Here is an 11,857-nt window from a genome sequence, read left to right on the forward strand (position 1 = left end):
GCGAAAGAGAGAGAGAGCGAAAGAGAGAGAGAGAGAGAGAAAGAGAGAGAGCGAGCGAAAGAGAGAGAGAGAGAGCGAGCGAAAGAGAGAGAGAGAGAGAGAAAGAGAGAGAGAGAAAGAGAGAGAGCGAAAGAGAGAGAGAGAGAGAGAAAGAGAGAGAGAGAGCGACGGGGCGAGATGAGATGCTGAGAGAATATATGCGCTGCGCGGAGCTCTGTCATCAAATACGAGTTTAACCATTTTAAATAGTAACAAAATCAATCGAAAATCAGCGTTGATAATGTGGCAGGCCGCCACAAATAAATCAGTGTGTGGGAAACGCCTACTGTAGAGGTTATCCAGCTTGATCTTTGCCTTTATTAAGGCGAGGGTGTCAGCATCTGTGACTGAAGTAAAATTTATTTGCTAACGTGAGGCTACACGCTGCAACATTATCCTCACTTTGATCACGTTACAAGACCAGTAACAGCTCGCATGGGTCTCAGTTATTGTTGACAGTTTAAGATATATGCATATTAGCAAGTTATGGCATAAGAGAGAAAAGGCTTAATAGCCAATGGTAACTTCCCATTGATCAACCTCCTTTATCCGTCATGGTTGGTGATTTATTTTTATTTATTGTAGAAAACACTTAATGGCTTATTTCAACAACCCGAAACATAAAACGGTTTTGAAACAGTATTAGATTACAAAAAAGCCAAAAGAAAACAAACCAAAAGAAAGAAGGTAATTGTGAGTCTTATTAAAGTATCATAATGTGTGTCTGTATTGCAAGGATCTTGCTAAATGCGGTTGATTTTATCGTTTGAGTTTGAGAACGTGCGCCGCTTTAAATGTTGCCGCCGCAAGGAATTGTGGGACGGCATTCTTTCCTTTCCTTTGGTAAAGGATGGTCCGGTGTACCCTATGCTAAAGGAGATATGAAAGAAGCATTGAGGCCCAAGACTGCATTGAAAGCAAAATGAGCCTACTTCACACTTGATTTATTACCTCAGAAAACAATTTCTTAATGATATTATGGTCGCAATCACTAGTTACAAATCTTCTTAAACAAAGCATGATGTTCATTTAGTTGTTAATCATGGTCCCATTTAGACTGCAATAGACAATAAAGCATTGTATCATATGATAGTATTGGGATGAATTGCATCCAATGTGCTGTGCACATTTAGCCTAACTAGCTGTGAACTTGTGTTTTGGGTGCTGTCTGTGTATTTGTCTAAGGGCTTTGAGGCTTTCACAGTGTGTTTTCAGTTCATTGTAAGGAGTCAGCTGTTTATTTTTTAAGTACTGTAGATTTTTTAAGCCTGTTTTTTGTTAGCCAAATTTAGCATTCCAATGAATATCACAGTTAATGTGAATTACGAATGCACTTTACTAATCAAGCTCCTCCGAATATGGTGGCGTCCAAAATGCCAATCTCAGGGCTTCAAAACAGCAGTCCACAAACCAATGGGTGACATCAAGGTGACTACACCCACTTCTTTTATACAGTCTATGGACTAAATCTAATGGCACCATGACTGTAGCTGCTGTTGTCCTCTCTATGCACAACATGTATCTACAAATGCATTCATAGGGCAGAAACACACACACACACACGTGACAAAAGAAAAAAGGTCAGCACCTCCCCACTAACACAGAAAACTCTCACTGTGCATCATGTATCCACACAAAAAGCACACAAAATGAGAAAATGTCAGCGATTCCTCTGATGAAAACAGATTATGGGCACTTAGAGACACATACAGACATCAGAGATCCCTGATGGCTACTGGATTAGAGAGCTCCTGCTGAATGACCTCAGGCACAAAACACACCACATCCTGCCTGCAGAGAGGTAGCTCCAGTTTCAACATGAATGCAATTATCAGTAAGCCACAATTACTGACACACACACAGATGGGAACCTCACTGATCTAACAGAGAGCCTTTCCATCAGTCTGACTTTGCTTCACTTACCACCACCTGCATGTTACCATATATTAAATACATGCAGAGGGTTCATTAACTTACCCAGCGATCCCACATGTAAATGTATTTAATGAGAAAGCCTTATAACTCACACGTCAGATCTTATATATCAAACCACACCAACTGTTGTGAAATACTACAACACAAGACGCCTGTATGTCATCCTAACTCTCCTGTTAGCAAACTTTAAGGCTGCTTGAAAATGTGTAAGCAGCCTTTCAAAAAACAAAAACAAAAGAAGCCATCCATGTAGTCCATATCTTTGTGCTCCAAGGTCTATTTTCTTGGTATAAAGGCTGTGAGCTGCTCATGTGCGTGCATGTGTCTTTGTGTGTGTGAGACGAGATGAGAGTTGTGTGTGTGTGTGTGTGTGTGTGAGAAAGGCCGGAAGAACACATGTGCGTGTCTGTGTTAAATGTTCTGCCCTCAGGTCAGTGTGCTCCACTCTTTCCTAGATAAAAGCCACTCAGTGTCTATTAATACACCCAGGACAGAGGACCATCAGCCCCCCTCCCATTGCCTCTTTTCTGCACCCTCCTCACCGGCCCTGCCAGTCATCTCACTCTCTTCTTCCTCTTCTCTCACCCCTCATCAATGGCAGAGTAAATAACACAGTAAATTACCAAAGCCACATATCTCTAACCACCAAACAGCTGGCTCGTTGGTCTAGGGGTATGATTCTCGCTTCGGGTGCGAGAGGTCCCGGGTTCAAATCCCGGACGAGCCCAACCTGTCACAACACTGGCGCTTGTCTCTTGCTGATGAATTCTAACTGGACAACAAGGCTCTGTTGGTTTTAACATGACGTAGTGTTTTAACGGCTGAAAGACAGTAAACTGCGTCAGGGCAAAACATGAATATAGTGGTGGGTAATATCACACATCAGCAGGTCAGGTTCAGATCATCTGCTGAGCTGAATAAATCCAAATGTGAAACAATAAGTCAAACTCTGTCCCTCCTCTCTGTCTGCTGGGTTGACTGCCTCGATAAGGATGAACTCTGTGAACCATCTCCTAGGTAGCCCAAGGTCGAGATTATCTTTATTTTGTTTCATTACAGACAGACTGACTGTCTCTCTGTAGAAAGTGTTGCATGTGACTTGGATGACACACAACGTGACTTAGGTTAACTTAGGCAAGCATAGTGTCTTGTTTTGAACCAACATCCAATAGAATCTTCACTCATGTACAGAGGGGTGAACAACATTGTTGGGCAGTAACGCATTACTGTAATAACATTACTTTTCCCAGTACTAGTAGTGTAACGGATTTCCAAAACAGTAATATTATTACTGTTACTAATCCAGGTAATGCTGCGCTACTGAACGCCCCATCCTTGACGTGATTGCGCGACTGTGCTGCAGGTCAGTGACACCGGAACTTATGTTGTTCAAGTCAGCTGTTGGCCAAAAAATGAAAGGAAGACAGGAGAATGAGGGAGAGAGGCGTTCTTTCCACAGCTCTAAGTAGCTACTGCTATTATTGCGTCTCAGTTTAAGATGCAAAGTACATTGTCGTTGTAAAGTTTGTGCGACCAGCAAAAATCTTTCAGAAAGAAACTCCGGACGTTACTGTCTCTCATGCTTGGACTCAAAAGTAGTTCAAAAGTCAGGAGAAATTGCTTTGTTTGGGGGTGAGGAGTGAAAGTAATATAGTAATGTAACCATTACCGTAACTATTAATATTATTACTTTTTTAAGGAGTAATAAGTAACTAGTAAAATATTACAATTTCTGAGTAACTTGCCCAACACTGGTGAACAATAACCTTATTTGGACACTTGGTTTAGGATGGATAAATACTTCCCGTGAGGATGTATCCTTCAGATATGGTTTGGTACCACACTGTGGTACTGCACTCCGTACTGCTGTTGCGATATTCAATAAATATTGCTGTTTAAGACATCCTGAGTTGAAGGGTATTAAACTGGTGCTCACCTGCATGTCCGAGTTGGTGAAGGTGCATCCTGATACATAGTTGGTGTGCATGGCGACAGACTTCTTCTTTGCAGCCAAGTTCTCATTTTGGTCCAGTGACAGCGGGATCACTGAGCACTTGTTGTCCAGTCCTCTTTTGAAGGAGATAAAAACATCAGAGATTAAATGATGGGTCTCATACCAGTGGGGGGACCTGTTAAGGTATCTCTCACTAATATAAAATGATCATGTATAGGTTTAGGGTATGGATATTCACCTAGTTAGATATAGAGCCTGAACGATAAATCAGAATCAGAAATACTTTATTTATCCCTGAGGGGAAATGGTTTAGTTACCAGAATAAACCAGTTAAACATTAATTAAAAGTATTGCTACATTATCGGCAAGATATTATCGGTTGATATGAGCTAATTGCAGATAAATAGTTATTTGTGTTCCTAATTGCCATTAAACAACAATTAAAAAAGAAACGGAGAGACGGATCATTCGATCATGTTATGAGTGTTGTTGTTGTATAGTTTGTCCACTAGAGGGCGCTCCGGAAAGCCCATGTTGACAACACAGGTTTGGAAAGCTACAAATCCACCACAAAACACAGCAATCAGCGGTACTTTTGTTCAAAGTACTATTTATAAAAATTTATATCATAATATCTTGGTGAGGTCTCATAACTACACATAACTAATGTTAAGGATAATCTTTGTTTATGTTATGTGTTTCTGAAAAGAAGATATATCGGATTTTAAAATCCTCAAACATCAGTCTTAAAAACCTCTTATCGGCCGGGCTCTAGTTAGAAGTTCAGTATGCTGAATAAAACATATTCCTATTAGGATCTCATTTAGTGCCACTGATAGCGGTCACCAAATATACACATGCACATTAACAGACAATTAAAATAGCCATTGAATGCAAATTGAGTTTTTACTAAACAGTATTTATTAAAAAATATATCTACATGAGGGTGAAGCAGTAAGTTATTAAAAAAATAGCAACCAAGGTAATTTAAATTATTGAAGTAATGCAAAGTCAAGCAAATACATTATTTTATTTGACAGGGACATTGTGGATTTGGATTATAGGAAAGAGAAGCAGTTTATTACATCTAGGCGATAAGAAAAGAAAATTCTTTGTACTCACCCACATGCCACAGCACAGCCTGAGGGAGCATAAGCACACGCCATAACCCATGTGCACGGCAGGGTCACCCCATGTTCCTGTCACACACAGATAGCACAAGCACACACACACACACAAATGCATCCAAAAGGATGTGTTTGTGGTCATTCATTATTGGTTATACAAATACATTGTGTTGAATAAGCATAAACCAGCACATATATAGCTGCAGTAAACATGGATTTGTTGAGTATTAATAGGGATTATGTTCGGTGTGGTTACGGCTGCGCCATCAAGAGACGTGATGGTTAAACCGCGTTGAATCCTGGCTGCCATTTAAGTGCACTAAGGCACACTAACACACACACACACACACACACACACACTGTCATTACAGGGGACAGATGGATGGATAATCTTTAAACGCATATTTCCATGTGATCGTGTTGCGCCCTCTCTCTCAAAGGAGTATAGCAGCAGAGGATGACCTGCCCACCTACTCAATACCAGTACATATAGGGAGGATAACATGAGCATCTGAGCACGCAAAGGAAAAAACACTTAACCTTACATAACAGGCCCGAGAACAACATGAGGTTAAATTGGTCATATTCATTGACTGTTTTGCGTGACTGTCTGGTTTTGCATTGGTATCATTAAACTCAATCTTCTGATTTATAATGACTGACTTTACTGAAAGAAAATCTAAGATATAAGAAAAAATGCAAAATGTTAGGAGCTCAGTCAACTAAGACTCCCATTGCAGTACGAAACACTGAGCTGAGCCCAAAATTCTGTTGTCCACACAGCAAATGCCAGATCAATCAGTTGTACAAGTTGAATCCCTTTATTGCAGGATTATGGATCTAGTGGGGCATTCCTAACACTGATATCTTCTCTATGTGCGCTAAGCCTCATGGGTATTGTAGTATTTAGTGCCTTTTGACATATTAAAGCAACATTATGTAGTAATTTTATCTTAAAATAACAGCTTCAAAATCATTTTGATGGTACACTGACTTGTAATAGTAAGAATGGCGTCTTTGTCACTGCCACTCCGGGCTGGGGTGCTGTGGTTATTGGCACTATGTGACATTGGAATCCTGTACACGAAACCTTTTGTGTCAACGGCGTAATGCTTTACACCACTAACACGACTCTTCAGGTAGCAAGCTATAAGAAGCAAAAAGTAAATAATGTACAATGTAAGTTCTTTGGAAGAAGCTAGCTTTGCATTCTCAGTATGGATATGGTAGAGGCTGTCAAGAGACCGAAGAAGAAGACGTCGGAGGATGTGTGGAAGAGAAAAAGAGAGAGCAATCAAGCAAGTGTCTGGACAAGAGTAAATATCAGACTCGCTTTTACTCATTGCCATGAGCTAAAATAGCTGAAAGGATGCAAGACAGGTTTTTGAGCTGTGATTCTTTCTGATGGACTAGTAATAACTTATTGGCTGGCTTGCTTTGTCTTGTGTGTTGCGCTTGCTTATGTTTGCCTGTGTTGCTTGAGTCGACAACAGAAGTTGTCGACTCAAGCAAAATCAGACAGAGCTTTAACCACTAGCTATAAATCTTGAGTTGATGTTAGCAAACTTACAAGATAACACACTTGGACATTGGTAACATTACTGTAAGTGCTCTTGCGTCAGTTGCTGTCTAGCTTTGTTGGCTATCTCGCCACCCAAGTTTCAAGCAAATTTATGCGGAGCTGTGCGAGCGGGTAACATAACGGGCTCAGCTGCCTCTATGGAGATACTTTTAGCTAATGGGAGAGCTGAAGAGACTGACGAGGACACTGACGGAGGAAGCTAAGATGAGAAAAAGAGTGCGACCAAGCAAGAGGCTCCTGTACAGCTGTCCTTATTTGCAGCATTGAATTACACTCTGAAATGGCAGGGACGCAGGATCGCACACAAAAAGACAAATCTTACATAATGTTGCTTTAACCTGATGGACAAATAATTTCCCTAGACATTACGGTAAAACATTAACAGTGGATAGCAATAGTATCATTAAAAAATCAGTATGTTTGTGTGTTTCTGAGTATTGAGGTTAAAGATAAAACTTTCAAATACAGATTTACAGAGGTTTCTCCTCACTTTGGCTCCTGTCATAAAAGTAAAACCCACCAAGGAATATCAGAACTCCTCCAAATGTAATTTTGATAAACGGATTTTCTGTATATTTGAGCCCTTAGTTAATGTTTTTTTTCCCTCTTCAAAGTAATTGAAAGTTTCTGACATTCAGCCCCTTAATTTGTGGTCAGTTATTACGCAGTGGAATTCACATAACCTCTTACATTTGCACAACAATAAGCACCTCACACAGACCTTTACTCACCTTATTAAGAGTGAATGCATCCCAGACAATCACTTTTCCATCCTAGATTAGAATAAAATATATATTATGGGGTTACATAGCAAATAAATTAATTGTTGTGTCATATATACATGTGATCAAATTAAATAATAATATACCATATCTCTCAAAATATACTGTGTCACATATGTATGGTGCATGTGTATACCTGAGAAGAGCTGACAAGACGACGTTTGTCTTTACACCAGTCCATACACAGCACCTTGTTCCCATGACCCTTCAGCACACGTCTGGTCTTTATGGAGAGAGCGCCCAATGCCTCGACCTTCTCAGCCACCTGGTGCACTGAGGTACCATCACACACACAATCACAGTTCAGTTGGTTTTGTAAGGTTTGTGAGAACCATTGGTGGAAGAAGTACTCAGATCCTTTATTTAACTATAAGTAAGAATACCTCAGTGTAAAAATACTCTATTACAAGTTTTTCATTCAAACCCTTGCTTAAGGAAAAGTACAGCATTATCAGCAAATTGCTCTTCTAATATCAAAAGTAAAAGTACTTAAAATACAGCAGAATGGTGCCTGTCTGTGTTACATTATTATAAGATATTGTTGGATTATTATTACTGATGCTTAAACATTTGTGTGCAACATTTAGTGTTTCTTGTTAGTCAATGGTCCTGACTGTAGCCTACTACTTACTAATACACCTACCTAATCTTTAACTATTCATCATATCTTACAATATGTTCAAATGTTATTCTGCACAGCCACTTAAAGTCCACTAACTGTAGCTGTCAGATAAATGTAGTGGACAGCCCAATATTTCACTGTGAAATGTAACGCTAGTGAGTAAAAGTACAAAGTAGCAGAATAGTAAAGTAACGTTAGCCTACCTCAAAATTGTACTTTTAATTAAAACCGTTATAAGCAAAACGGTCACGATCGAGTTACCGAGCTGTGAAACTTTTAGTTGTGTTTTCCGTAAACAACAACAACAACAACGGGTTGCGTTGTTTTTGTTAACTTACACTCTATGTCGTTCAGCTTGCCCCGCTCCTCCTCCAGCTTTTTCTTCAGACTCTCGCTCTCCTTCTTCAGTGACGCCAGGCTTTCCCCCTTCACGAGCCCCTGACAGGCCATCTTTGAGAGACAACAACCACAAAACAACACACAGAGAAGAAGAGGGGAGCGGGAGAGACACGGGAGGAAAATGTAGGGCGACAGGGACGGGGTGGTTAGTTTGCGGTAAGAGGTTTGAGATTGTCCTCGAGCGCGACGGTGATGCTGCAGCGCGTGCTCTGCGTCCGTCTCCCAACCCCCTCCCCATCCCTCCCCCCCCATCCTCCACTTTCAAATACGGTACACTTCACAGGGACCACTGGAGCACACAAAGCTTTATGCCTATTCACCATACTTAAATCACAATTTTCAAATTTGTGGTCAAAAATAAAATCTGTGACTTTTTCGGACCCTTGAGCTTTTCAAAATAAAGCCTGCAGGTAGGCTACACTGCTTTTCTTTCACTTTCTGCTGCAGCTGATGATAACTTGTCTGCTGCTTTCTTCATTTGTACCTTATCATTTTACCAAAGTGCCGTTTTTAAACCTCTCTTCAGCTAACTTATTTACTGATCGGATTTTGCTGTTGCATGTCCAAACATAGGCTACTAAAGTTGTGCAACAGTGCCACCTTAATATAGAGTAAAACCGCGTTAAACAAATGCATTGTGATTTTCATTATTTAAAAATGAGATTGAATGTTAGCTCAGCAGTGACATAGCATCATATTTGCAAGTACATTTTTGACAATATTTTGGCAGAAATTAAAATCATGAATGTATTAGGCTATAAACATATCCCAAATACCTGAACCATGTTGAATTATCTCTTTTCCACAAGCATATTTCAATTTGTGTGGCACATTTTCTCAAAAGATCATTAAAAAGTCATCTAATATAATCATTAAATCAAATTGAAAAGCCAATGGGACAGATGATTATAAAAGAGTGGTATTAACAGATTTATCTGCTACAGATGGGGAGTTTTAATGATATTTGTTATTTTACTGCTCATGGGGCAGTTGCGTGTCAAAAGGTGCAGCTGAGTGGAGTCCTCATTTAAACAGAGGTAGCACAAAGTGTTCATGTGATCAAACTAAACATGCAGCTGCCTCACAGATTGCTGTTGGTTGTCGTAGGTTCAGATAAAGGATAGGCCTGTAATGTCAGGGGGCCACGGGCCGAAACCATGTGCAGACCTTAATGCGTTTGTATGGATTCAATCTCTCTTTTTCCATTTTAAAAAGCATCTGTCAGTTGCTGTTATTGATTGGTTAGTGTTCAAACTGTAGGAACAATTATTAATTTGGTTTGAGCAGAAAATGAGAAAGTGAAGTTTTATTTTATTATTATTTTATTATTGTGTTATGGTATTATTGTATAAGTATAAGCAATGTACAATCCTGAGTCAAATTCCACGTATGTGTACACATACCTGGCAATAAAACTGATTCTGATTCTGATTCTGATTAAATTCAATTTGCAGTAGATAAATATCTTGTTAGACCTACACATCCACTCAAATTTAATTATACAAAAAAGCTTTTGGACACTGCAAACGTTGCACAGTTTGCAATGACATTACTTTACTGTATGTAGCTGTTTAGTGGTGAGAAGGTGGTGTGAAGGGAAAACAACATCACGTACCACTTCCACACAGAAGGAGCAGTAGTTGATGGCTTCGTTCTTTATGTAGATGTTCATAAGAGGACTGGCCTGACTACAGCTGTCGCAGGGGCCAAAAGTGGCCGCCATGAATGTCTGGTCACACATGGCTGCAGATGATTACCAACACACCTGTGGAAAAACCAGACACAAACATAAAGATCACATCTGCTACATTACATGTTGGATATTGACCGCTTGGCCCGTGTGTGTGTGTGTGTGTGTGTGAGTGTGTGAGTGTGTGAGAGAGAGAGAGAGAGAGAGAGAGACAGAGAGAGAGAGAGAGATAAGTAGTTAGTAATCTACTCCAGCCTGATCCTTCTCTGAGCTCCAGAGGAGAGGAGCGCAGCACGGCTATTCTGGGAGCTGCACACATCCAGTACACACTCAGAGTAGCCTAGATCACAGAGGCCTACGTGATAAACACTTTGCAAAATCAAATTACAACTAATTATTACCTTTCACATCACAACTACATTTTATCACAACAGCATTTTTTTCTCATATACATAGGCCTATATCAATACTGTATATCTTTAGATATAAGATACTATAATGTCATAACACACTGAAATGTGTGGCTTCCTTCACTTTGTTTTATTACATTTTGTGAAAATGTCTGCAAACATGTACAAATTTACTATTAAATTTACTTATTTAAAGACTGAAGTCCTTCTATTAAAACCAAAATTAGACAGTCTACATATAGTATAACAGAATTTTTTTTACTGTTTTGAACTGATGGGCTACAATTATACTTAACCTCAATCATATTATCCACAAATATGCCATAGATGACTCTAGTTGTCAATGCCCCAAACTCAATTAATCATGCGCGAGCCTATCATTGATGTTGAGGTAATCATGTTTTTTTTGTGGAAAATATACAGAACATATACCTCAGTAGAACCAGGAACGATTTACCTGTCAAACCCCATCTATGCTTTCCTAAATGTTATTTGTTTCTGTTATACGGGCTGGTTTATCACAAGTTGTAAACTGCGTGCTCTCTACTTGCATTTGCACAACAGACTCCATAACCTGAACCCATATGTAAACACAAAAACATACAGACATGAGTTTACAAAATATTATTTCCACAAATAGCAGGCACATCAGTGATACAATCTTACCTCACAAGATACTTTCTTCCACTTGTGCGCAGCAGGTGTTTGTCCCTGGAGAACACTAAATTGAGTGTTTCCAGTGAAGAGGATTGTCAGGGAGGTACAGAGAGGGAACAGTAAGCTTCTTATTGAAGCGTTTAAGCTGTGACTCTGCTCGGCTTTTACCTCCATGCTTCATGCGTCCCTGCAGCATTACCTGGATAGTTACATTTACTGTACAGTCTAACACAATACACATTAGTGATTCAATATTTAAAAATCCATAGGATTATCTGTGTGCATGATAAATGTTGAAACAGAAACCAAAAAGATTACTCAGTGAAATCTGAATTAAAATGTGGTATGGTTGTGGTTTTTTTTTACAATCTGATTTGTTTAATCCCATCAAATGTAATCCATTACATTTAGTTCAGATTACCTTTCTTTAGGTCTTGTGATATCACTTGAAAAAACAGAAATTAGTTTCACCTCTGAAAAAAAATAACATACAGCTTCACCAATACAGATCAATTCAGTTTATTTAAGGCCAGACATTTGGTAGCAGAACAGTTTTCTGCCGCAAATAGATTATTTGTGAGTGTTCATTATTTTATTACATCACTGAAAGAATCACATTTTCGCAAATCACAACAGAAATAATCACTCACAGGAGTCCAA

At 39.4% G+C, this 11,857-nt stretch overlaps 1 protein-coding gene and 1 non-coding gene across 2 annotated transcripts in view; one reads left to right on the forward strand and one right to left on the reverse strand.

Annotated features, from left to right (window-relative positions):
- The window catches only part of gnb5b (guanine nucleotide binding protein (G protein), beta 5b), a 14,208-nt gene extending 5,557 nt beyond the window's left edge, over positions 1-8,651 (reverse strand). Inside the window, exons 1-5 of the mRNA XM_046033601.1 lie at positions 8,380-8,651; positions 7,556-7,692; positions 7,369-7,410; positions 5,051-5,127; positions 3,911-4,043 (exon numbers count right to left, since the gene is read on the reverse strand). Coding sequence (XP_045889557.1) covers positions 3,911-4,043; positions 5,051-5,127; positions 7,369-7,410; positions 7,556-7,692; positions 8,380-8,491 — 501 coding nt within the window. The 5' untranslated portion in view covers positions 8,492-8,651. The remainder of the gene's footprint in view (positions 1-3,910; positions 4,044-5,050; positions 5,128-7,368; positions 7,411-7,555; positions 7,693-8,379) is intronic.
- trnap-cgg lies at positions 2,630-2,701 on the forward strand. The gene has a single exon. It is a non-coding gene; the product is annotated as a tRNA-Pro (tRNA).
- Positions 8,652-11,857: the final 3,206 nt, after the last annotated feature.

This window comes from Micropterus dolomieu, linkage group LG20 (genome assembly GCF_021292245.1).
Source record: "Micropterus dolomieu isolate WLL.071019.BEF.003 ecotype Adirondacks linkage group LG20, ASM2129224v1, whole genome shotgun sequence".
NCBI classification, from domain to species: domain Eukaryota; kingdom Metazoa; phylum Chordata; class Actinopteri; order Centrarchiformes; family Centrarchidae; genus Micropterus; species Micropterus dolomieu.